Source organism: Macaca nemestrina, chromosome 14 (assembly GCF_043159975.1).
Source record: "Macaca nemestrina isolate mMacNem1 chromosome 14, mMacNem.hap1, whole genome shotgun sequence".
NCBI lineage: Eukaryota > Metazoa > Chordata > Mammalia > Primates > Cercopithecidae > Macaca > Macaca nemestrina.
Genome location: NC_092138.1, coordinates 118,098,325 through 118,124,277, shown reverse-complemented (window position 1 = coordinate 118,124,277; position 25,953 = coordinate 118,098,325). Strand labels below are relative to the sequence as shown.

The window sequence follows — 25,953 nt, the reverse complement described above, 5'->3', positions numbered from 1 at the left end:
TCTTCACACACCAACGGGAAGCTTCCTAACCCTAATTGTGAGAAGTTATGGTTGGCCCGGCAAGGTGACTCACGCCTGTAATCCCAGCACTTTGAGAGGCCAAGGCGAGCAGATTGCCAGAGTTCAGGAGTTCGAGACCAGTCTGGCCAACATGGTGAAACCCGCTCTCTACTAAAAACACATAAAAATTAGCCGGGTGTGGTGGTGCACGCCTGTGAGGCAGAGGAATTGCTTGAACCAGGGAAGTGGAGGTTGCAGTGAGCCGAGATCGCGCCACTGCACTCCAGCCTGGGTAACAGAGTGAGACTCCGTCTAAAACAAACGAAAAAAGAAGTCACAGTACAGAGCGATCCCCAGGGAAGAAGACTTCTGTGCTCTCTGTCCTGCCCATGGTATTACTCCAGCTCCTCCTACGTGCCTGTTGTCCTAGGCCTGGACATCAATCAACAGACAAGGTCTCTGACTCCCTGGAGCTTGTAGGATCCAATAGGAGAGACACCACACTCTCAGGCAGGGCCAAGCGCCAGGAGAAACTGCAGCGGGTGCTATGAGGACAGGAGGAAGAGGATGGCTCCCACCAGGGACAGGGAGATCCCACGCAGAGGCCTGGCCACAGAAACAACAGTTCTGTTCAAGGCTTGGCAAGAAGGCCAGGTTGGCAGCATGGTGCTGTGGGGAGGGTCAGTGGGGTTGTAGGCTATGCTTCTGTATGGGAGTGCTCCCACAGCAAGCCTGCCTCACCTCCTCCTGCCTCCCAGTTCACTCCCAGTCCTGGCTCCTGCACCCTGGGTCTCTGCACATGCTGCTGTTTCTGCCTGGCACACCCTTTTCCCAGATTCACATGCTTCCTTGGGGTCTTTACTCAAAAGTCACTTCAGCGACACCTTCCCTGGTGGTGTTCTGACATTTCAGCCCGCTGCCCAGCTCTCACGTCCCGCTCTCCTGTCGTTTTCTTATTTTTCACCCTTCTCACTGTAGAAAGTACACTTTGGCTTGCTTTATTCTGGCAGTTAGCCCCCTGTTATGCCCTCCTGGGTTTAGACATTTCTGCACTCCCCTCCCCTTGGGCTGGACTTAATTAACAACTTGCTTCTGGCAACCAGAATAGGACAAAATTGCTCTTGAATTGCTGGGTGTGACAAGAGGCAGCCCTAAGGGGATGCCGATGGCCAGCAAGGGAGCTGGGAAGCTGACGCCCCAGCTGAGCCTTACTATGAGACCACATCCTCAGCCGGCAGCTTGACCACAGCCTCCTGAAACTTTGTACCAGAGGCCCAGAGTCCTGCCCTGCTGACACTGGGAGACAATGCACTCCTGCTGGGTTAAGCTGCTGCATTTGGGGTAACCTGTCACTCTGCAGTAAGTGACCAGTACACTTATTTATCCTGCCTATTGTCCATCACCCCAGGAAGTCCATGAGGACAGGGATTTCTGTCTGTTTTACTGCCAGTGTATCTGTCTTTTCAGCACTTACACAATGCCTGGCACGTACAGACACTGAATAAACATTGTGAATGAATGAATGAAGGGGGAGTGGCGGCTGTTGGAGGTTTAAGCAGGGGTGGATGGGAAGTGGCACGACTGACTTATGTGTGTGAAGTCCGTATTCTGAGCTGTGAGGAGAGAGGACGGGAGGCTGCAGAGGTGGGGGAGAGGGGTGGACCATGAGCTTGGAGTGGAGGTGGAGAGAGGAAGAGGCAAAGAACGATCAAGGATGGCCCCAGCATTTGGGAAGAGGGGAACGGGGAGATTCATCCCCAAGATGACTGGGGTGGGGCAGATTCGGAGAAGATTGGGGGGCCTCTACTTTGTCATGTAAACTCTGAGATGCTGGCTGTAGTAGGCCCCAGGTATCAGGCCCTAATCCTTGGGACCTGTGAATACTATTATTTATGGAAAAGGCTGGGCACTGCATTCCAGCCTGGGCAACAGAGTGAGATCCTGTCCCCCTCCCCCGCCAAAAAAAAAGGAAAGAAAAGAAAGGGGTCTTTGCAGATGTGCCCTTGAGATGGGGCGATTATCCTGGATTACCCAGGGAGGCCCTCAGTGCCATCTCAAGGGCCTTATAAAATTGAGGCAGAGGAAGCCTTGAGACAGAAAAGAAGGCAGTGTGGCATGGAGGGAGGAACTGAAGCAATGCAGCCACAAGCCAAGGATTACAGGCTGCTATCAGAAGCCAGAAGAGGCCAGGCCCGGTGGCTCATGCCTGTAATCCCAGTGCTTTGGGAGGTTGGAGTGAGAGGATTGCTTGAGGCCAGGAGTTCAAGGCCAGCCTGGGCAAGACAGCAAGACCCATCTCTAAAAAGAAAACATTAGCCAGGCATAGTAATGCATGCCTGTAGTCCCAGCTACTTAGGAGGCTGAGGCAGGAGGACTGCTTGAGCCCAGGAGTTCAAGGCTTCAGTGAGATGATTGTGCCATAGTACTCTGGCCTGGACATCAGAGCAAGCCTCTGTCTCAACAACAACCACAACAACAACAAAAGAGAAGACAAAGAAGCTAGAAGAGGCAAGGAGGGATTCTCCCCTTGAGCCCTCAGAGGGAGCACAGCCCGGTTGATACCTTGACCCTAGTAAACTGATTTTGGACTCTGGCTTCAAGCTACAAGTTTGTGATAATTTGTGGCAGCCGTAGGAACTAACACAAGACCAGAAACAAAGATTAGTTACAAAACATGACAAGAAAACTGCAAAACCTTCATTTCACTAGCCTCAGGCCGGGTCTGTGTGGACCTCAGGTGTTTATTTTACGCTTTGGCTCACACCCTAGTGTCATGTCCTGTTTCGTGGCGCACATCGGGCCAGCGTCAGCTACTGGCAGCTTTTGCATTGGCTTCCACGTTCTTCTCTGCAATACTTTTTTTTTTTTTTTTGAGATGGAGTTTTGCTCTTGTTGCCCAGGCTAGAGTGCAGTGGTGCTATCTCAGCTCACCACAACCTCTGTCTCCCGGGTTCAAACGATTCTCCTGTCTCAGCCTCCTGAGTATCTGGGACTACAGATGCCCACCACCACACCTGGCTAATTTTTGTATTTTGTAGTAGAGACGTGGTTTCTCCATATTGGGCAGGCTGGTCTCGAACTCCCGACCTGAGGTGATCCGCCTGCCTTGGTCTCCCAAAGTGCTGGGATTACAGGCGTGAGCCACTGCACCCGGCCGTGGGAGCAATTTTCTTTAACGCAGGATACATTAATACAGTGTATGAGATACAAGGTTAGTGGAGCTTTGCAAACAGAAGGGGAGGGACTACGAAGTCCGCACACACACACTTGGAGTTGGTGACGGAAGCAGAACAGCGGAGGGAAAGAGCTGACCTGGCACCCAAGGCATAGAGCACCTGGAAGCTGGGCCGAAAAGAGGAGCAAAAAGTACAGAGAACGACTAGGGGAGTGGGGGCCAGTCAAGGTTTGGGGTAGCAGAGGTCAAGAACCAAGGGAGGTATTTGAGCAAGACTTCAGAGACGGAAGTGAGTGGGCTGAGTGGCTCCGGGAGAAGGGCGGTCTGGGCAGGGGTGACCTGGGCAAAGGCCCTGAGACACGTAAGGTGCTGGCAGCAGGGTGGAGGGAGAGGTGTGGATGGTGGGTCAGAGGAAAGCCTAAAAGAAAAGACCTTGCTGGCCACCATCAAGACTTAGGCCTTTACTCAGTGCGATGGGACCCACTGTGGGGTGTCGAGCAGCGGGGCCTGATCTGACCCATCTTGTGAATCCATCCCCTGGGCTTCTGGGTGGAGAACAGGCTAAGCGTGGGAGGCGAGGGACTCGATGCATCCAGGGCTGAACTGCAAGGCATTGGGGGCTGACCACAACTGGACCCACAGCCACCCCCAGAGGCTGCCCCACCGTGGAAGGAAGGAAAGGGCATCCCTGAGGCTGTGGAGAGCAACCTGCATTGCCCGGCTCGGAATCTTCCTGGGGATGCAGGGGGGATGCAGAGCCACTGTGCTCGGCCGAATGGTGTTTTCTGTTTTTTTTTGTTTGTTTGTTTGTTTGTGTTTGTTTTTGTTTTTGAGACGGAGTCTCGCTCTGTCGCCCAGGCTGGAGTGCAGTGGCGTGACCTCAGCTCACTGCAAGCTCTACCTCCCGGGTTCACGCCATTCTCCTGTCCCAGCCTCCCGAGTAGCTGAGACTACAGGCGCCCGCCACCTCGCCCGGCTAGTTTTTTGTATTTTTAGCAGAGACAGGGTTTCATCGTGTTAGTCAGGATGGTCTCGATCTCCTGACTTCATGATCTTCCTGCCTCGGTCTCCCAAAGTGCTGGGATTACAGGCGTGAGCCACTGCGCCCAGCCCAAGTGGTGTTTTTTAATAAAAAATTTTCTGAGCTGGGCCTGGTGGCTCACGCCTGTAATCCCAGCACTTTGGGAAGCCAAGGTGAGTGGATCACTTGAGGTCAGGAGTTTGAGACCAGCCTGGCCAACATGGCAAAACCCCGTCTCCACCAAGAATACAAAAATTATAGCTGGGCATGGTGGTGGTCACCTGTAATCCCACCTACTTGGGAGGCTGAGACAGGAGAATCACTTGAACCTGGAAGGTGGAGGTTGCAGTGAGCCGAGATCGCACCACTGCACTCCAGCTTGGGAGACAGAGCAAGACTCCATCTCAAAAAAAAAAAAAAAAAAAATTCTGACCAACTGAGAAGCAGAAATCATAGCATACTGCTCCCCGTAGACCCATCACCCAGATTAAACAACTATCAAAATGTTGACAAATTTGCAACCAGTATTATTACTATTTTTATTATTATTTTGCTGAACTAGGTACATTACAGCGAGTAGGCTATTTTCCTTCAAATTCTTCTAGACTTATCTGTAAAAGACAACACTGTCCTACATAGACTCAAGGCAGGGCAGAGTTTTATGCAGCGCCTCCTGTCCTCCTCGCCCTCCACTCTCCGTGGGCAGGCCCTGGGTCAGGGCTGGGGGTGCTTCGTTGGTCTCTGGAACAGCCAGGCCTGTGGGGTGGGACCTGGAGCCTGGAGTCAGGGGCCAGGGAACTGGGTGACCTGGCGGGCCGCCTGGGGATGGAAGCCGCCGACACTGACCAGGCCAGCCGCTTGGGAGGACCCTGAAGGCCACCTCCCGTGGCGGTGTCTGCTGAAGCCTGGGGCGCCCGCTGCGTGGTGTCCGTGTCCCGCCCTCCCAGCGCCCCCGGTCTGGGGGTCTGGGTCCGTGCAGAGGTAGAAAAGTCCCAGAGCTGGGGCTGGGGCCCGCCCTGAGGAATCTCCCTGCTGCGGAGCCGAGGCTCGGTCCCTCTCGGGCCAACGCCTGCCCAGACAGGCAACAAGGGGTGACCCGGCCCCTTTCCCAGGGCGCCCATGTACCTGGCCGACCCCGCCACCCCTCCCTCCCTCCAAGAAATGCACAGCGCCACAGGCACTCAGGGCGTTTATTGCGCTTGGTGCCAGGGTGTGGAGAGAGGGGCTCTTTGGGGAGGGCTGGGCGCACGGAGCAGCTGACCCCTGCAGGCACTCAGGGGCTGGACCCCTCACCGCAAAACAAGGAACAGGTGAGGGGCGTCCCCTGCCTCCGCCCCTCCCGACGCGCAGCCCCGTGGTTGCCGCTTGGATCCGCCCGGATGCCCCATCACCCCCGCTCTCGCCCCCAGCTGTCCCTAAGGTAGAGGCCCCTAGGAGGGCCCATGGTCCGCGGCTCCACGTGACCGTGGTCTACTCACCCGGGAGAGCGCGCCCGCACACTGGTCTGCAGAGAAAGTGGGCCCGAGGCGCCCCCCTGGTGCCCCCTTCCTTGGGACGGAGGCCCCCGACCTGCCCCAGCGTGATCTCCTCCTGGGAACACTGCCCTGGGCAACGTCTCACCCTCCCCCGAGCCCTGGGTCCCTTGTTCACCCTCACAATCCTTAGAGAACATGGGACTTTAGAATGACTTTAGAGGTGGGGACACTCCTGCTGGGGGTGGGGGATTAAGTACCTGCTCATGGGCACACAGTCTAGAATGCAGGGTCTCCAGGTCCCCCTTCCAGACACAGACACACAGAAGACGCACACATACACACATGCACACACAGATACACAGACACAGATACACTGACAGACACACACATATATACACACACACAGAAAAGACACACACAGAGATAGACACAGACACTCAGAAACAGATGCACAGACACATAGATGCATACAGCGATACACACACAGAGACGCACACACAGAGGTACACAGCTACACAGAAGACACACACACACACAGACACACACACACATGCAGAAATAGACACACCCAGAGACACAGCCACATACAGTAATACACACACACAGACATGCAGACACTTTGCTCAACACTGGGCCTCAGGCGGTGCTTCCTCCAGGGCCTGGGTCCCTCTGGACACCGTGTGGCTGCCATCTGGAGCTCTGCAGCACAGAGCCCTTAAGGACCCGTGGTCTGACCCCGATGTGCTGGGGACACCGTGGTCCCTCTGGACCTTCATCTGGCCTCATCTGAGGCTGAGTCTGACGGGCTTGTGGGGTCACTTACATGGGATATCCAAACTTGAGGGCCAGGTCACTGTTCTCCAAGGGGGTCACTAAGACCACAGGCATCTTCATGCTGTCCTTGGAGTCCAGGAAGTCCTGGTCATCTGACACCACCCCGACCATGTACCAGGTGCCCTGGAACTGCAGGGCAAGTGCAGGGAAGGCTGGAAGGCCGCCCCTGTGCCCTGGGCCTGAGCCCACCACGTTCTGTCCTGACACAGCTGCTTCCTGGCCAGGACAGGGGCTGCTGTACACACTTCTACCCTGATGCAGAACTGAGGGAGGGGGGGCCTCCGCAGATGAGCAACTGGCCTCCACCAGCCCAGCACCGGCCTGTCTGCAGCTGGCACCCAGGGGGTACGGCTGGATGGGTGGGGCTGTGGCAAGGTCACAGGTCTATGTGGGGTGGGTGGGGGACAGTGAGGGGCAGGCAGCTGTAACTTGTCCCAATTTTGGGCCCTGGCGAGTGATGGGGGATGCAACCGAAAAGCTAGGATGGAGGCCTGCAGTCTTCCCCAGCCAACGCCTACGCCAGTCAGATGGAACAGGTGTGGTGGGGGGTTTCCCATGCCCCCAGCCCTGCTGAGCCTGGATCAAAGAGAGTGTGGACAGGGACCTGGGGTGCAGTGCCAAAGCTGGGAGGACTCATTGGAGAGGAGGAGGAAACAGGGCTGGGCGCACCTGGCTAGCATCAAAGTTGGCCTGGATGGGGACCTGGGCCTGGCCTGGGGACACCCAGAGCAGGGCAAGGAGGGAATTGATCAGCAGAGCCCAAAGCATCGTGCAGCAAGGTGGCATGGCGTCTCCTTGGGACACAAGAGCAGGACAGAGCTGAGGTGGCTCCTCTGTAGGCTTTATGCCCCCAAGGTGTCCGGGGGGGCCGCTGGCCTGGGACTGCACCCACTGTGACAGGCTTCTGATCGAGTTGCACGCTGCAGTGCTCTGGCCTGGCTCCCTCCACCCAACCCCAGCCATGCCTTGCCTTTCCTCCGGGGTGGGGCCGGATGCCTGGCAGCTGAGGGTAGTTCTGATGGGCCTCTGGGCTAGGGGGCCTGCAGCTCACCCCATCCTGCCTCTCTGGCCTTCTGCAGCCCCTCTGGGATGTTGGATCCCCACTACCTTGAGCTCAGGCACAGCCCTAAGCCCCCTTCTCCGGGAAGGCCACCCAGAAGCTCACCCTCACCTCTGACCCTCAGAAAGGTTGGCGCCTCTGCAGGGCCTGCTCAGGGGGGCCTGGTGGGCAGGTCACAGTGAGTCTTGCACATTGTGTACCTGAGAAAGGCTGCCTGGGTGGGAATCTGGGAGGGAGCAGGGTTGGGCAGGGCACCGGTGGGGCATGGTGTGCCCGTGGTGCCAGGGCTCTGGCGAGTGGACAAGGCTGTGATCTGGTGGCCCAGGTCAAAGGGCAGGGGGTGCCCAGGGAACCAGAAGGGATGTGGGGTGTCCTGTCCCCAGCCCACTCTGTCAGTCAGTCCTGATGGAGGGTGGAGACGCTCTGGCATGTTTCCAACAAATGTTCCTTTTTTGTCCCCTGACCTCACCTCAAGACACCCAACAGGTCCAAACCTCCTCTGGGGCCTTGAGCCTCAGGCCTTTCCTGCTGAGGGGGTGACAGGGTGGGGTTGGGGGTGCAGGGTACCTGCCTAAGGGATTTAGATGAGTCACTGACCCCCCCCACCTCAGCACCGGCCTGGTGGCAGTGGCAGCTGAGGGGGTATGGCTGGACGTGTGGGGCTGTGGGGCAGGGTCACACGACTGGGCTGGGTGGGAGACAGTGAGGGACACCCCCTCCTAGCTGTCCTGACTCAAGACCCCACTGGGAGCAAACACTAGAGGGTCTGTTCCTCTGTTGACCTCAGGCTGAGGTTTTATAGAGCAGGAGGTCCAGGTGGCCAGGGCCAGGCCCGGGACTGGTGACGACGGCACAGACAGCCAGGAGCCAACCTACAGACTTGCTTCCGGAGTTTATTCCGCAGAGCCAGGAGGAAGCCCGAGGGGGCAGGGGTGCTTTGGCGGGGAGCCGGGGCAGGGGCTCGGGGAAGGAACAGAGCGGAAACATCCAGATCGCAGGGGTCACCTGGCTGGCTGCGGTCCCAGCTTCAGCTCTGGGGAGTCCTGGGGGGTGCAACCGAAAGCCGAGGATGGAGGACTGCAGTCTTCCCCAGCCCACCCCCACTCCAGTCTGATGGAGCAGGTGCAGGGTAGGGGGACTTTTCTCTGTCCCCAGCCCCGCTGAGCCTCGCTGAGAGAGCAAGATCCACTGCTGGGGCTCGGATCCCCGCTGCTCCAGGGTCTACAGACTCCACCCTTCCCAGCCCCAGGATCCACGGACTCCACCCTTCCCAGCCCCAGGATCCACGGACTCCAGCTCCAGCCTATGCCTCCCTCCTGGGGGTGGTGGGTGAATCCGCCCTGAGCCTGCTCCCCTGAGCTCTCCCACGGCATCCATGCAGCGTCTTCGGACTTCCCCTTTCATCCCCAGTTCCCTCCCATCCCATCTCCCCCACCCTGGTTTACCCCTATCCCAGGTGCCAGATGCCCTTGCTGCCAGATGGCCCCTGTGGTATAGCCCCTTGGCCTTTTCTGCCTGGGGCCTCACACCTGCACCCCCCAACCGTGAGCCTTCAGGGGTCAGCCCTATTCCAGCCGCTGGGACAGGTTTTCCTTCCGAGCCTTGCACCTGTACACTCGTCAGTGTGGGCAGCCCCTGCCCAGTCTCCTGCCCAGCCCTGGACGACGGCAGCCATCAGGAAGGATGGGTCTGCAGCACCAGGCTGTCCTGGGGCCCTGATCCATCGCAGAGTGGGTTGGGTGGATGTGTGTTGAATGAATGAATGAATGAATGAATGAATGAATGAATGAAGTGGCTCACCTATTGTTCCGTCATGCACTTATCTGCCAAGAAAGAAGCCGGGGCTGTCGTCAGAATCCCAGACTTAGGCCAATTTTCCCACTGGGCTTCCTGTCCCTCTCCTAATACAGAGCTCGCCTTGACTGAGCCCCCAAACTGCACAGACCCCCCCATCACCTCCCACCTCTCCCCTGGCCCCTCAAAACAAAGAGAGGGTCTTTCTTCACCTCTGCCGAGAGCAGGCTGTCCGCCCCAGGAGGCTGTGCCTGAGTGCAGTATGGTTGGTCCTCCTGTATCCCCCATAGGCACCCTCTACCCTATGCTCCCCACCAGGCTGGAGCCCCACATTCTGGGAGCTGCTAGGGCCTGGCACAGAGTGGGCGCCTGGTCTCCATGTCCCCCATGGAGGGGGCTCCTCATGAAGAGGCTGCAGGAGGGAGGTTCTGACTCCAACACTCACCCCCTCTGTCCCTGGCCCAGGCCTCGAGCAGGGCGGGGCCACCTCCTCCCCTCTGCCTCTCCCTGTCAGGAGACTGCTTGCCTGCCTCTAATCTGACCTTAATCCTCTACCCATCAGATTAGGACCCCTTACCGGTTTGGGGCAGGAAGACAATGGAATCCTCTGTGAAGCCCTGGGCCTTGCAGAAGGCGGTAAATTTCTCCTTTAACTCAGCCCTGGGGGTCTGGGTTCGGCCTGGGACAGGGTGGAGACGGAGCTGGCCTCAGCGGGGGGATGGTGTGTGCCCTGCCCTGGGTCTTGGGGAGCCCCCTCTGGTCATGCCTGTGTGCGGGCGGCAGCGGCGGGCACGTACTGTAGAGGGTGGCCATGCGGAAGTCCTCGCCGGGGCCCTTGCTGCCCTGGCTGTACAGCAGGGCGTAGTGGTCGTAGTCAGTCTCCACCACTGACACAGAGTAGGTGCTGCCCCAGTCTGGGAACCCAAGAAACGACCCTGTTGGGGACTCAGCCCCACAAACCTCATCTCTGCTTCAGGGAAGGGGTGCACTTGTGGGCTGTGGGGGCACTCAGGCCCTCGGCTGGCCCGGGATGCTCCCCTACCCGGCTGCTCTCCAGTCAGTGCCCTGCTCCCACCTGCACAGCCTGTGAACTCTGTCCCTAAACCAGAATCTGGGGCAGCCAGGCTCAGAAAACCAGGATTCCTGGTGCAGCCGCAGAACCCGCTGCCAGAACCCGAAGTGAAGAGGTTTCCCTGTGGGAACCATTCCCCAGGTGGGAGTGAGGAAGCCCCTGGGTCCTGGGGAGGAGAACTAGGAGGAGGCATGTGGAGGGGCCTTGGGGGGCTGCTTACGTGGGGAAAGCTCCAGAGGGCAGGGGAGGGGCCTGGCAAGACACTGGTGGGCTCCAGAGAGGATCCAAACCCCTGGAGGAAGGGTCTCTCTGTCCCCAACACTTGTGCATGGGCAGTCATGCCCAGGCCTGGCCTTGGCCTCTGACGCTGGTGGGGCAGCCATCACCCCCCACCCCATGGATCTCCGCGGCAGGGGGCTGGCCCAGAGTCGCCTGCATGTGTCGCCCCCAGGCTGGGCTCAGGAGCTGGTGGAGGCCCCACTCACGGGGACTCCGGTAGCTGTAGGAGCCGAGGGACTCCCCGGGCTGCAGCAGCATGGTTCGGGTCTCACACTGGTTTTTCCTGTAGGTGGGTGACCTCGGGGTCAGGGGTTAGGCCCGAGGGTGCTCCTGGACCTCTCCGTCCCAGCAGCCCACCTGCCCGCTGTCCCACCTGAGGAAGGTGGAGGTCAGGTTGAAGCCACCATCCGCGGCAGGGGCCACCACCGACTTGCACATGGACAGCGCCGCCTTCTTCTCCTGGAGCCAGCTCGAGTTGGAGGCGAGGCCCGCGCTGAACCAGCGCCCCAGGAACTGCGGCGAGCGACCCCCAACCGCGTCGGCCAGGACCCTCCGGACCCACTGTTGCCGACCCGTGGAGGCGCCTCTGCCCCTCCCGCTCCAGTCTCCAACCCCGCCCCGCCCCCACGCTCAATCACGCCCCGCCCCAGGAACTGGCCCCGCCCCAGGAGCTGACCCCGCCCCTCACGCCCCCGCCCCAGGAGCTGACCTCGCCCCTCGCGCCCCTCACGACCCCGCCTCAGAGGCTGGCCCCGCCCTTCACGTCCCCGCCCCGGGAGCTGACCACGCCCCTCATACCGCTCCAGGAGGTGGCCCCGCCCCTCACGCCTCCGCCCCAGAAGCTGGCCACGCCCCTGGCACCGAGCACGCCGTCTGGCCACGCCCCTCCCGAGGACCGTCCGTCACCCTCACACGCCGCCCACCAGCCAGCTCGGGCCCCTCCACCCCCGGTCCCGATTCTGTGCCCCTGGCGGAGCGCTCGGCCCATACAGCGGGCGGCTGAGGACGTCGCATTCCTGACGGGGGGGGCGGGTCTTCCGCTCCGCTCCGCGGACCGCTGGGAGTCTCCTCGACGTCGGGGAGGGGCGCGCGGCCGGGGAACCCGAGCTCTGGCGCGTCCCCGCGCAGCTCCCGGGCGAGAGCGCGCGTCGCTGGCTGGCTGTGCGGTGCGCGTCCCCCCGACCCCCCACCGCGCACGGCGTTTTTGGCGTCATCCTCGTGCCCCACCCGCCCGTGTCCTGGCACCCAGGTGTGGAACGTGCGTTCGTGTGTCCTCTGGGGGTCGCGTGCCCGTAGGAGTGGCCGTGTTTGGATGGCGTGGGAGCGTGTATGGCCCTGTGTCTGCGTGGGCCATCAAGGGAGACGGGACGTGGTGCCCAGGGAGGGCCTCTCGCGGTCAGCCTCCTGGGGCAGCTACCCAGCCTCCTTCCTGCGTGCCCGTTCAGTCCCTGGCCGGCACTGCCCGGCACTGCGGGACTTCACTCGCTCCTCCCGGGGAGAAGACCCAGCCGGAAAGTACCCTTCCCCTGACAGGGCCCTGTAGCACTTGGGGATGGCTCAGGGAAGCCCCTCACCTTGTCCGGCTGGAAGTTGGGCTGCACGGAGACCTGGGCCTCGGGTGCTGCCTGTAGGCCGCCCAGCAGCCCCAGCAGGACCAGTCCCATCCACAGCGTGTGATGAGTAGCCATTCTCCTGCAGCCGAGCAGGTGTCCGGGGCCTGGTGCCAGTGGTGTGGGAGAGCAAGGGAGGTGTGCGGAAGGTGTGCAGGAGGAGCGGAGGGCACTGAGGAGACCCCTATTTATGGGCCAGGCTTGGCCTCCACCCAGGGCCCGAGGACAGCCCACTGAAGACTCGTGATGCTGGGGGATGGGGTGGCCGGGCACAGCTGCAGCCTCGTCCCCCACGGGGCGCTTATGCAAGAGGCCTGGGCCTGCTGCCCCGGCTGAGGCAGTGTGGGGTGAGGCAGAGGCCCCTGCCCACTGGTCCCAGAGACAGAGCTGGCAGGGACCTTGCCCACCCTCCTCCTGCTGGCAGGGCGTACCGACCCAACGGCCCTGATAGGGCAGAGGCTGTGTTTCTCAGCCATGCCCGCCTCCGAGGCCTCTGGTCTCTTCCCACTGGGGGCCAGGACCCACATCTCGCAGCCCCTACCATCATTCCCTTTCTGAGCCCTGCCACCCCAGAAGGGGACACAAAGCCCCACTTCCACCCTGAGAAGCCCAGCAAGTGAAGTGTTGATGAGAAGCTCAGGCCAAGGTAGAGAAACTTGATCTGCCCTGCAGGGTCCCGAGGGCCAGGTGTGCTGAGCACGGCTTCCCCCATGGCCGGCTGTTGGGGCTATGATAGTGACCCCTGGGCACCCGTTTCAGCCTGGGGCACCTTTGGGCTTGAGCACAGGCCCTATCCCTTGCCAGAGGCCCCACCTTCTCCCAGCAATTCCCCCACCCGGAGTCTGACCCCCACCGAGTCTGGTCCAGACTCGGGAGCACCCCATGGGGCTGTCCTGTTACCCCAGTGCTGCACCCAGCTCCTTGGGCCCCTCCAGCTCGTCGGCCCTGGCTGGGGCCGTGTCACAGGCCGTCACAGGCAGGCACATGCGGTGGGCCATGTCTGGATTCTGTTGGGACTGAGCTTCCCTGGCAGGCGTGGTGGGTGAGCGCTGCCGCTGGTCTGAAGGTGGGCCGGGGTGGGGAGCTGGGAAATGTACGTGAGAGCAGGAGTGAGTGGGATGGGGTGGAGTGGTGAGCTTCTAGGCAGCTGCTGGCGACCACTCGGGGCTGGAGCCTGTCTTCTTCCTGGATTCTGTGGCCCATCCCTTGCTGGGGGCTCATGGGCCCTGGGAGTGGGCTGGCATGGACTGCTTCCTTGTTCCCCCTTCCCAATGCCCGGGGGTCAAGGAGCCCAGACTGGGGGAGGCGCATGCCTATGTAGCAGCAGCGGCTAGTGGGCAGCACTGGTGTCAGGGCTGGTGGGGGTGGCCGGGCAGCGTCCCAGGCAGAGGCCAAGGAGGGAGTGAGTCCCAGGGAGCCGGGAGGCACCGGAGAGGCGGGGGAAAGAGGGCAAAAGTGCAGGGGGGCCAAGGTAGCCCTGAGAACCCACTCCTCCACCCAGGCCTCCCATGAGCCCCTGCCCGGAGCAGCAGTGTGCTCTGGCTCAGATGCCATCTGTGCCCTAGGTTGAGAGGGAGGGTCTGTTGGAACAGATAGGGGTGGGGTGCCTAAACTCAGGACCCCGCATGGCCCCCAGGCCTGACTCAGCTACAGAGCTGGGGGCTCCCGTCAGGACAAGGGAGGGGCAGGAAGAGAGTTGTGGCTGCGACATCATCACAAGACTGGCCTCCTGCCCACTGCCAGCTGAGTCCTGACTGTCATTCCACCCTGGTGGGACTGGTGGTTCACCGACTGGCCTGGCTGGAGGTCCCAACCCAGACCAGGCCAGTCCAGGACAATGGCGCCTCCCAGTGGTAAGCAAGCCCTGGGGCGTGGTGGCAGGTGGCCCAGGGCAGGGAGACCCGGGACACGTGGCTCTGGGTCTGAATGGCTTCCGTCAGGGCAGGCCTGGGTCACCTGCCGGGGAGGGACTCTGAAGCCTAATGGGGCAAGGTCTTCCCATAGCCAAAGGGGTTCCCAGGGATCTCGGGTGTCCAGCCCTCAAACCCGGTGCCTAGAACGAGGACCAAGCCCCTCCTCTTCCTCATTTTCTAGTGGGCAGCAGAAGGCCCGGCAGGTCCCATGTCCCTTCTCCCTGACCAGTCGTTACTGAGACCATGTGGTCATTGGCGCCTGGGGAGCTGGAAGAGCTGACAAACTCATGCTTCGGTTCAGGAACCGACTCCTCAGTCCCTGTGGTCAAGATGGCCAGCGGGAGGCCAGGGACACTCCCCAGACACGGTTGAGTGAGGACCAGTGAGTGGAAGCCGCCCACGAGCCCTGGTTCATGGGCGCACCTGGGCTCACCCGAGGGCCGGAGATTCATCTCTCACCACATCCAGGAAGGGCAGGGCAGTTGCCAGCTCCTGGTGAACACACGCCGGGTTTCTCCCTCCTCCCCCCACTAGGATTGTGCGAGGTGGACGGGGGCAGAAGGGGCCTTCACGGAGCTTCTTGCAGCTTGGGCAGGGACAAGGACCCCCCCCACTGCACACTCTCTGTGTCCTTCCCTTTGCTCTGAGCTTGGCTGCCAGGCAGGACCTTGGTGGAGCCTGGGGGAGGGCGGGCAGGAAGGAGGCTGGCCGCCCCACCCCGCTGCTCTGGGAACCAGTTGCTTTGAGTCACAGAATGCAGGGACTTGGCCTCCACCCTAAGAGGTCACGAAGGCCATCCCCCTGCCTGCGGCCCAGGCAGGTCCGAGACAAGACTGGTGGCCTGGGCCTGGGCTCCCAGAACTGACCCCAACCTTTTCCTGGAGGGAAGCTATGTCTGCCCTGGGGCCCTGGCCAGCATCCTCTGGGGGCAGTGGTGCCCCTATCCAGCGTCCCCACCAATGGTTTGCCCTCAAGGGCCGAGGCTGACCCAGTGACTGGTGGGACCTGAGCTCGACTGAGTGTCCACCAGCCTCGAATAAACTCATGGGAACCTCGTGAGCCCCACCCACCTGTGGCCGGGGATCAGCTCCCCCAGCCTGGGATTGGGGAGGGGCAGCCTCCACACTCCACCTTTCAGAGGTACTGAAGCCTGCCGGCCCCAGAGGCTCACTCCTGCCAGAGCTGCCCCACTAAGGATCTTCCGTAGGGGAGGGCAGTGCCCAGGGTCACTGAGACTCTGTGTGGAGTGTTCTGAACAAGTCGGGCAGAAGATCCAGGCCCAGCCCTGACTGGGGGTAGGCATGGAGGTGGGGAGCAGCCTCTGGAATCGGGTCTCCACTTGTGCCCTGCAGGAGCCAGCCCCTTGGGCTGAATGGTCCTTCTGGCTTCTGGTCTCTGTGGGGAGCGGTGCCCAGCCTGGTGCATTGTAGCCGGGGAGACCAGGGCCGGGTGCAGTGGGGGCAGCCCAGCTCAGAGCTCCTCTAGGGGCAAGAAATTCTCCCCCAGGCCTCCCTGTGTCAAGGGAGCTGCTCTGTGACTGAAGGAGGCCTGAGTGGATGGGCCACGTGGGACCGCCCCTCCTCAGGGCATCTCTGAGCTGCTCAAAGCATGGGGACCACTCTTCACCCAGCCCGCCTCTCTGTTCCTGGCTGTTAGGGTGTTTACTGACATTGGGAACGGCCACCTCTTCACTCACCCTTTCTGGCTGCCTCTGGCCGCCTCTCCCAGCACCACCCTGGAGGTCAGGCTTCCCCAGCAGCCGGGGATGAGGCAGAGGACAGGGGAGCAGGTGTGTCCCTGGGACTTGAGACTCGTATGTGCGTTGCTGGCCATGAGGTCCAAAGACAGTTATGGCCAAGCTGCAGCCAATTTTGCTACTTTGGAGCCAGAGCTGGGTTGGCTGTCTCTGGGGGACAAAGGGCAATTTGGGGGTGCTGCAGCGATCTGTCCAACGTGGGGCTCCAGCAGGCTTGGCAGAGGCTGCTGCATCCCAAAGGCAGCAGGGCCGTGAGGAGGGGGTGGCCTAACCCCCGACACCACACCCACACCCCCAGCCTCAAGACACTCAGCTCCAGGATCCCGGTGCTGTGAGCGGTGCTGTGGACCTCTGAGGCCCCGTCTGACTCCAGGAAGCACCCAGCTAGGTAATGGAAGGTCAGGGCTAAAGTGTCCCCACCTTGCCCATTTAGGGGCTGGGCAGGAGCTCCCCAGGCCAGCGGGGTCTGGGCAGGGGCCAAGCCTGGGAGGGCCTCGCCTAAGGACCCCTGGGTCACTGTAGCACCAGGCTGGGCACCGCTCCCCACAGAGACCAGAAGCCAGAAGGACCATTCAACGCAAGGGGCTGGCTCCTGCAGGGCACAAGTGGAGACCCGATTCTCGAGGCTGCTCCCCACCTCCGTGCCTACCCTCGGTCAGGGCTGGGCCTGGATCTTCAGGGTCTCCTAGCTCCCATCTGGGGAACGGGGGGTGGCCACAGGGAGCCTGGACCCACACCCCTGAGATGGGGGCTCCTGCCTCTCACTCTGGGGTTCCTTCGAGGCAACCCAGGAGGACGGAGCCACAGCTCTGAGAAGAGCGAGCGGTGAGGGAAGTGCTCCTAGCAGGGGCAGGGGGTGCCAGGTGCTGTGGAGCTTGGCAGGGCCCCTCAGTCACAGGCCTCCATGGCCTCTGGTCACCCCATGGTCCCAGCCCCCCAGCCTAAGGCAGTTTCTGCTGGGCACCATGGAGGGTGGCCTGTGTTTGAGGACGAATCTGGCTCTGTTCACCTGAGAGTGTGGGACAGGCCAGGAGAGCACCCAGCTGGGAGGGAGGCAGCTGCTGGGATCCACGAGGCCCTCCTTCCTCCCGGCCCTGGCACCCACTCTGCCCCTCTCTCCCCCGCAGGTCTCTTCGTCTCCACTCTGTCACTGCAGCCCCTCCGCGATTCTCTGCCTGGGCCTGCCACTCTCTGTCCTGAGGACAGTGGAGCCTGGCCCGGCCCTTGGCGACCCCACCCTCACCGCCAGTCCCAGCCTTGCTGGTGCCCCCTCCCCGTGGGAGGCTCAACCACACCTGCCCCTACCACCCCATCAGAAATAAACAGTCTGTGCCAGGAGGAGCCGGATCCAACTGTCCTTGAGCACGGGGTGACTGTGGGTGGGCAGGGCCGCCAGTAGCAGCCCAGGTTCCAAGCCCAGTCTGGGGCAGGAAGGGAATGTGGTCAAGGCTGATGCCCAGGATCTGGTCAAATTTGATAAATTTCTCCCTCAGGTCGAAATCCAGCTCCTTCCCCTACCCTGTGCCAAGAAGGGGGGTGAGCCCTGGGGAGAACCCTCCCTCCCAGCCCAGCCCTCAGGGGATCCTGGGCGGCCCCTTCCCACCGTGCTCAGGGCCTCACCAAGCAGCTGGGCCTGGGTCCCTTCTCCTGGCGCCTGGTCTCCGGCGTAGCCTCCATCTTGTCATTTTCCAGCCCCACCTCTGCAGGGAGCAGGTGAGGGTCAGGACCCTACTGCTGGGGACAGGCTGCTGACCGTGCCCCCTCTGGAGCCACACCAAGACCTTCCCTGGAGTGTCCTTTTTAATTTATTTATGTTTTTAGGGTCAGGGTCTTGCTCTGTCACCCAGGCTGGAGTGCAATGGCACGATCACAGCTCAATGCAGCCTCCTGGGCCCAAGCGATCCTTCCTCCTCAGCCTCCCAAGTAGCTGGGACTACAGGCATGCACCGCCACACCCAGCTCATTTTTCTATTTTATTTTGTAGAGACAGGGTCTCACTCTGTTGCCCAGGCTGGTCTCAAACTCTTGACCCCAGTTGATCCTCCTGCCTCGGCCTCCCTAAGTGCTGGGATTACAGATGTGGAGTGTCCTTAACTTGGGGGCAGTTCTGGGCCTTTCTTGGGGTGTCAGGCAGGGAAGACTCAGCCTCCTGGCCTCTAAGAAGGTTCTGATCTGGCTGCTTCTGAGGGACAGGGGTCCTGGCCCAGCATTCGCAGAGTGGGTCCCTGTGGGAGGAGGAGGTTGTGGTGGGGAGAGGCTGGGGGGAAGGCTTTGGGGAGGGGCAGGTTGGGTGAGCTGGCAGGCGGGGGTTCCTGGCCTCCCGGAGGGTCCTGCTCCCCACTCTTCCTGAGGCTGCTCTTCCTGGCAGCCTGCCTGTCCCCACCCCGACCATGTCCCTGCCCGTGGAAGTTCTCACTGCATGTGTGGAATTGGGGCGTCCCAGCCACAGTCACTGTGTCCCTTGGCCCTGCACCCTGCCCTGATCTTCCCCTGCCCCTGGATCTCAGGACAGGCTCCTCCTCCAAACTGCAGGCCCCAGGAGAGGAGCAGGGGCCCTACAGCTGTGCTGAGGATGTGGGTGAGCTCCCTCAAGGCAGGCGCTGCCTCCTTCTGCCCACGGGGACCGCCCACGGGGTCTGCCCACCTGCCTGTCTGTATGAGGGGTCTCCACCCCCAGGCCTCCATCTCCCCTCCCCGGGCAGTCCCATCACCTGGCAGGGGCTGTTGGCACCAAGCTTCAGCTGAGCAGGCTGGACGTGACCACGGCTGCCACCAACATCCTGAATTGGGAACTGCGCTCCGGCCTGAAGGTGTTGACTGCCAGCCCCAGGACGTGCCACTCCCCTAGAACTGCAGGGACTGGCGGTGGGCAGGGCCAGGACCCCCTCCCCAGGCAAGGGTCCCAGGCTGGTCTGGTACCTGTACTCTGGCAGGAGCCTGGATCTGACAGGGATGGGTGACCCTGGCCAGGGGGTGGGCAGCCTTCCTGAGCCTCAGTTTCTCCACTTGCACAGAGGGTGTGAGCTCTTCCCACCTGGCAGGGTTCTCCAGGGCCGTGGGGGCCATGCGCACTGTGGCAGTCAGGCCCATTGGCCCAGCTGCACCCTCCTTCCTCCTTCCCCATCCTGGAGGCCACTCACCGGCTCCTTCCTGAGGCTGGAGACGGATCTTGTGGAAAGGCACGTTCAGGCCCCTCTGGGGGCCCTTGCTGTGGCTGGAGTGTCCCCAGCAGGGTGAGGCCCACCCACAGGGGTCCCAGGGCTCCCCACGGGGCTGCAGGGGGCAGGACTCCTGGGCAGCAGCCGGCCTGGCAGGGGGTGAGGAAGGGGGTAGGGAAGGGGGTGGGTGAGGGTCTGGGCTGGGACCCCCTGGTAGTGAGGTCCCCTGCTGGCCCCCACCCCAGGACAAGCAACCTCTTTTTCTCCAAGTGCAGGAAGGGTGCTCCTCTCCCTCCTCAGCAGGGGGGCTAAGGGGAGAGGCGGGGCAGAGGGAGGTTGGGCTGGGGAGGTAGGGGTCCCTCCTTGGACTCGGCCCAGCAAAGGTTGAGGAGCATGCGTTCCACTGGCGCCCACCGTTCCCTGGTCTCAACCTTCGGAGGGGAACGGGGGTGGAAATGTGGGCTGGGGGTGGGCACCCGCAGAGACCACCAGCTCCCAGGAAGGTCCCAGGCCTCACCTCTGATTCCCAAAGCCCGGGTCCCTGCCCTCGTATGCCTACATCCATCCTCAGAGCTGTTGCCCCGAAGGCTCCTGGCCAGCCCTGGGTCTGGGTGTGATGGCGGAAGACACGGTGTGATGGTCCACTGTGTGCCCAGCATGGGTGGCCTCCCTGGAGCCTCCCCGCCTTGTCCTGCCCTGAGGCATCAGCAGGATCAGGCCAAGCTGTTCCCTGACTTGGGACAAGCTGCAGAGGGGAGCGCTGGTGGTGGGTGGGACGGAATGTGTCTGTGCTGAGGCTGCTGGCACCCACCCTACTCTGCCCACAGGTCTAGTCTGGGCCAGGACCTCCCTGATGCAGCCCCACCCCCATCCTCCAAGCCTCCTGTCTCACGGGCGCAGCAGGTCTTGGCCCCACTCCCCCAGGGCCCCCAGCCCACCTGCCTCCCCTCCACTGCTGCTGTGTGGGGCAGCTGTGGACTTCTTACCACCCTGGTCCTGTAATGAGGCCCCTGGGGATGGCTGACCCTAGGAGGCCACTGCTGACCTAGGCTGGGGCTTCCCCAGAGGACATTGGCCTTGGCCTTGGCCTGGCCACAGCCCAATTCTCAGGGGTCCCGGGGAACATGTGCATTTCTGAATTCAGGGTTTGGTGACTCAGACACTTGGCTGTGGGGGTGCATCAACTCTGGGCCCTGTTGGCAGAGGCATGATGGGCAGGTGGGCCAGAGGATGTGGGCACAGGCTGGAGGGTCCAGACACCTCCCTCTGGGCCCAGCAGTCTCCGGGTTCCTCTAAGGCCTTGGGGGGGCCTCTGTCCTCTTCCAGGGTCCAAGCAGCTCCCTGGAGCTCAGCCTGGTTTGGGGAGCATCTTGTGGGTCCTTGGTCTCTACCTTACCCCCAGGTAAGGCAGAGTTTTTTTGAGACGGAGTTTCACTCTTGTTGCCCAGACTCTATCTCAAACATAAATAAATACATAACAAAAATGGTTACTTTAGATATATATTTTATAGATAGATAGATAGATAGATATAGATATAGATATATATGTTTTTGTTTTTGTTTTTGTTTTTTTGAGGCGGAGTCTCACTCTGTTGCCCAGGCTGGAGTGCAGTGACGCCATCTCAGCTCACTGCAACCTCTGCCTCCCGGATTCAAGTGATTCTCCTGCCTGAACCTCCCGAGTAGCTGGGATTACAGGCATGCGCCACCACACCCGGCTAATTTTTGTATTTTTAGTAAAGATGTGGTTTCTCCATGTTGGCCAGGCTGGTCTCGAACTCCTGACCTCAGGTGATCCGCCCTCCTCAGCCTCCCAAAGTGCTGAGATTACAGGCGTGAGCCGCTGCACCCAGCATAGAATGTTTTATATTTACAGAAAAAAAATGTGAAGACAGATGAGGGAGTTCCTGCATGCCCCTCCCCCAGTTTCCCGCTTGCTGGCGTCCTAATTCGCGTGATCCCTTTGTCACAATCAGTGAGCCAGTGTTGGGACGTCCAGTCAGCTGACGTCCAGGCTTTCTCCAGATTCCGTTAGTTACTGAAGGTCCCTTTCCAGGTCACCACGTGACATTGTGTCTCTCATCCGTGGGCTCCTCCTGAGTGACGTTTCTCAGCCTTTCCTGGTCCTTGATGACTTCAGCGGCCTTGAGGGGTGCTGCTCAGGTGTCTGTGGGGCACCCCTCAGTTGGGCTCTGTCTGCTGAGTTTCTCACGCTGAATCCGGTGATGGTCGGGGAGGAAGAGAATGGGGGCGGGGCTTCCACCATGTCACACGGGGGACACCATCAGTGCGACCTTCACTGCCCACGTTGACCTTGGTACCTGCCTGGGGTTCCCTCACCCGAACCCTGCGCCTCTCTGTCTTTTTTTTTTTTTTTTTTTTGAGACGGAGTCTTGCTGTGTCGCCCAGGCTGGAGTGCAGCGGCCAGATCTCAGCTCACTGCAAGCTCCGCCTCCCGGGTTTAAGCCATTCTCCTGCCTCAGCCTCCCGAGTAGCTGGGACTACAGGTGCCCACCACCTCGCCCGGCTAGTTTTTTGTATTTTTTAGTAGAAACGGGGTTTCACCGTGTTAGCCAGGATGGTCTCGATCTCCTGACCTCGTGATCCGCCCGTCTTGGCCTCCCAAAGTGCTGGGATTACAGGCTTGAGCCACCGCGCCCGGCCCGTCTTTTTCTTTTTGAACTGTCCTCTCTGGATGAAGTCCCTTGTGCGACCCCCACCTCCCCCGGAAGGGGATTTCACACACATTTGCAACTTTGCTGCACCGAGATTTGTCTCTGCTCTCCCACGGGTAGGCACAGACCTTCACTGACATCCATGTGGACCTCAGGTATTTTACACTTTGGCTCACACCCTAGTGTCACATCCTGTTTCGTGGCTCATATTGGGCCAGCTTCAGTTACTGGCGGCTTTTCCATTAGCTTCTGAGTCGTTCTCTGCAAAACGTTTTTTTTGTTGTTGTTGTTGTTTTTTTTTTGAGACGGAGTTTCGCTCTTGTCGCCCAGGCTGGAGTGCAGTGGTGCGACCTCAGCTCACCGCAACCTCCGCCTCCCGGGTTCAAGCGATTCTCCTCCCTGAAACTCCCGAATAGCTGGGACTACAGATGCCGCCACCACACCTGGCTAATTTTTGTATTTTTTAGTAGAGATGGGTTTCTCCATATAGGTCAGGCTGGTCTCAAACTCCCAACCTCAGGTGATCCGCCCACTTCGGCCTCCCAAAGTGCTGGGATTACAGGCGTGAATCACCGCACCCAAACTCTGTGATACGTTTTGATGCACACACCCACGAAACTATCATTGCGATCAGGGGGCAACTGTGTTGGTCGCCCTAAAGATTCCCTGAGCCCCCCGGAATCCCTCCCTCCCTCCTCTTTCCACCACCTCCCCTGCCCCCAGGCCACTGCTGTGTTTTCCTCGCTGGAGATGAGCCTGTGTTTCTGGGGCTTCGCCTGCGTGGAGCCAGTCCGCGTGCACCGTTCTGGCTGCTGGACGCCCTCCGCCCCGCGCGGTTATTTTGGGGCCCGTGCAGGTTGTCGAGAGCATCGGTAGCTCCTTCGTTCACTGCTGGGCAGTGTCACATTGTGCAGACACATCACGATTTATTCTCCTTCACCTGTGGGTGGACCTGGGGGTGTTTCTAGTTTGGGGCCCTTACAGATAAAGCCGCTGTGGGCACACGCATCGTGCGTGGGTGTGTGCTGTGTCTCTTTTGGGTAAATACCCAGGAAGGCAATAACCAGGTCCTATGATGGTGTAGCTTAATTTTTAAAATACTGACGCACTGTTTTCCAGTCCTTTCAAGATAGGCCTTTCTCCTTAGCCGCCTTGGGCGGTCAAGAGCACCCAGGGAGCAACACCACGGCTGCCTGGTCCACTTGAGGCTGTGGGAGGGAAACCCCCGAGCTTGTGGCAAAGCAGCAGAGGATCCGGCGTGCCTGTGGCTGAGACGGGACGGAAGCTTCTTTCTGTTTCTTGCAAACATCCTGTCATGGAGCCTTCCAGCCCCAGGTGTGCGGCCTGGCCCCTCTCTAGGACGGTTTCCCGGGAGGCGCACACCTGGCTGGCGTCCTGCTCTCTGTGCAGATTCAGCCACCTTGCTACGCAAACACAGCCGGGGAAGCAGGCGGCTACAACCTAGGATTCCATGCTGAGCCAGAGCAGGTCCCTCCGTGGGTGTGGCCCGAGTCTCCTTCCTCTGCCGAGCAGGGCGTGGCAGGTAGTGCGGGGACTGCGGAGGACTGGCAGCTTTGATGCCAGGCGGTCAGGCAGGTGCTGAACCCTGAGGTACTGCCACGCCCACCGCTGCCCAAGGCAGCAATTGATGGGTTCACGGACTCCCTGCCCGTCTGAGGTCAGTGCCAGGCCCGCAGGGCCCCTGGTCAGCAAGCTTCTGCCCAGGGTGCCCCACGGTCACAGGAGGCTGAACCCCAGCACTCTCCAGCCTGAGGGGAAGGGGAGAGCAGAAGAGAAACTCCCCCAAACCCCAGAACCACCTCCAGCGCCAGGGTGGGCACGGTGCTCTCTGCCAGGCCTGGGGTGGTCCCCCCGGGTGGGTCACAGGACAGTGTGGGTATGAGGTGGGCCCCCTCCCCCAACTCCCAGGCACCTCCGGAGGGGTTCCCTGAGCCTGCGTGCTGCTCCCAGAGCTGACCCCCAGCCCCAGCCCCACAGCCCACCAACCCAGTGCCTCGCCTTGCAGCCGAGCGGTGCAGTCGGTTCTCCCCTCATACAGGGGCTTCCGCTGGCTCCAGCACAAGAATCCCCAGACCCCAGGCCACATCCTCAGCCCAGCCTTAGAATCCACCCCTCTCCTCCTCCCTGCCCCCAACCAGCCCCATCTCCTGGGCTCATGGCCTTATCCTGGTTTTGGAGGTCAGGGATGCCTCCAGGGCAGGTCTGGGGCCCCGCTGACAGCAAGGGGACGCCTGCCTTGGATGCGGAAGGCCCACCGGCTTCACCATCCACTGTGGGGTTCTCTCATCCCACAAGGACTCAGACCCTGTGGGAACGGTGCTCTGTGCAGGCCTCTGGCCCCACTGGCGTGTGGACTGCCTCCTCTTCCTCTGTCTGACATCTGTCTGCCAGACTGGGCCGTCCTCATGCTGGCATCTGCTGCGTCTCCTGCCCTGAGCACTCCCAGGCCCTGGGCTCTGTGCCCTGAGTCAGGCAGGGACGGGGCAAAATGCTCATCGGCACCCTCCCAGCCAACTCGGGTTCCGGCCTGAGGATCCCTACAACCCTGAATCCCCTCCCAGGGCAGAGTCCCCGTGGGGACAGGGCCAGGGACTCGCTCTGATCACCACTGAAGTGCACAATTGCTGGCTGGGTGGAAAAAAACCCAATCCCAGTTAATCCACACAAACGTAAGAAATAAGACAATTTCCTGCAAAATAAAATAGCTTTCTACCAGCATTCCTGTCCAACAGAGCCCACATCCACATCCCTGGGGAGATGTTTCAGAAGAAACAAGGGAGACTGTGTCACAGAGCGAAGGTCCTGTGTGCATGCGTGTGTGCGTGCACGTATGTGCCTGTGTGTGCCTGTGCACGTGTGCCTGTGTGCATGTGTGTACCTGTGCACGTGTGTGCATGCATGGGTGTGCCTCTGTGTGTGCATGCCTGTGCATGTGTGTACATGTGTGCCTGTGTGCATGCGTGTGCCTTTGTGTGTGTACACACGTGTGCCTGTGTTTGCCTGTGTGCACACGTGTGTGCCTCTGTGTGTTCACATGTGTCTGTGTGTGGGTGCCTGCCTGGTATGTGTACGCCTAGGCAAGCCCTGCACAGGGAGATGGAGACAATGTTTCAGCCTCCCTGATACATCCTGGGCAGCTGCTCCTCCCTCACCATGGTGACTGTACCCACAGCCACTCCCTGTCTGAGATCCCACGGCCCCAGCCCACTCCTATTTCTGGTTTGCCAAGAGGACACTAGGAGGTGGACCCCCAATGGCCCACCTCAGGAGAGCCCCTGGGGTGGGCTGAGCTGCCTGGGGTTCGCTCTGAGGATCCTGGGCTGCCCCTGCACAAGGCCCCCGCTAAACTTCACCCCGTTCATGTTAGTCAGTTTTCTGTGGCTATAACTGAATACCTGACATTGGAAATGTACAAAGAAAATAAATTTATTTCTTACAGTTCAGGAGGCTGAGAAGTCCAAGGTTGAGGGGCCGAGTTACAGTGTGGTGGAGAGTGAGAGCTGCCAGCTGCGGTCTCCGTCTTCTCATAAAGCCATCAAGTCCACCATGGGCCCAACCCTGAGGACCTCATCTAACCCTAATCACCTCCCAGAGGCCCCATCTCCAACCAACATGTGGATCTGAGACCCGAGCAAGGTGGTTCACGCCTGTAATCCTAGCACTTTGGGAGGCCGAGGCAGGAGGATCGCTTGAGCCCAGGAGTTCGAGACCAACCTGGCCAACACGGAGAAACCCCGTCCCTACAAAAAACTTAAAAATTAGCCAGACGTGGTGGCGGACCTTTGATCCCAGCTACTTGAGAGGCTGAAATCTCAAGTAGGAGGATTGCTTGAGCCAGGGAGGTCGAGGCTGCAGTGAGCAGAGGTTGTGCCACTGCACTCCAGCCTGGGCAACAGAGCAAGACCTTGTCTTACAAACAAAAAAAAGTGGATTTGGGGATGAAGCGTCAACACATGAAATCTGGGGACACGTTCACATAGCACCCCCTTTCCAGCAGCGGGGCCTCCAACACACTCGAAGCCCTGGGGACTGGGAGGCTGGACCCTCCCCACACTCCAGGATTAGAGAGGGGTCCCTCGGCCCACCGGTCCCCCTGTGTGGGGGCCCTGG

General features: G+C 60.6%; 1 protein-coding gene across 1 annotated transcript; it reads right to left on the bottom strand.

Annotated features, from left to right (window-relative positions):
• Positions 1-8,438: 8,438 nt before the first annotated feature.
• On the bottom strand, positions 8,439-12,504 carry LOC105471957 (prostaglandin D2 synthase). The gene is made up of 7 exons (XM_011724843.2): positions 12,285-12,504; positions 11,084-11,223; positions 10,917-10,993; positions 10,157-10,273; positions 9,937-10,038; positions 9,366-9,388; positions 8,439-8,608 (listed from the first exon to the last, which is right to left on the bottom strand). Exons 1-6 carry the CDS (start codon positions 12,396-12,398, stop codon positions 9,366-9,368), a joined length of 573 nt encoding a protein of 190 aa, XP_011723145.1. The 5' UTR covers positions 12,399-12,504; the 3' UTR covers positions 8,439-8,608.
• Between the last annotated feature and the right edge of the window lie 13,449 nt (positions 12,505-25,953).

What these genes read in the sequence shown, in the direction of transcription:
- LOC105471957 (XM_011724843.2), bottom strand. Translation starts at nt 12,398, where the DNA reads ATGGCTACTCATCACACGCTGTGGATGGGACTGGTCCTGCTGGGGCTG. An exon ending in CTGACCTCCACCTTCCTCAG is followed by an intron (nt 10,994 to 11,083) that starts GTGGGACAGCGG and finishes ACCCACCTACAG; the next exon opens with GAAAAACCAGTGTGAGACCC. An exon ending in TGTCTTCCTGCCCCAAACCG is followed by an intron (nt 9,389 to 9,936) that starts GTAAGGGGTCCT and finishes CTTTCTTGGCAG; the next exon opens with ATAAGTGCATGACGGAACAA.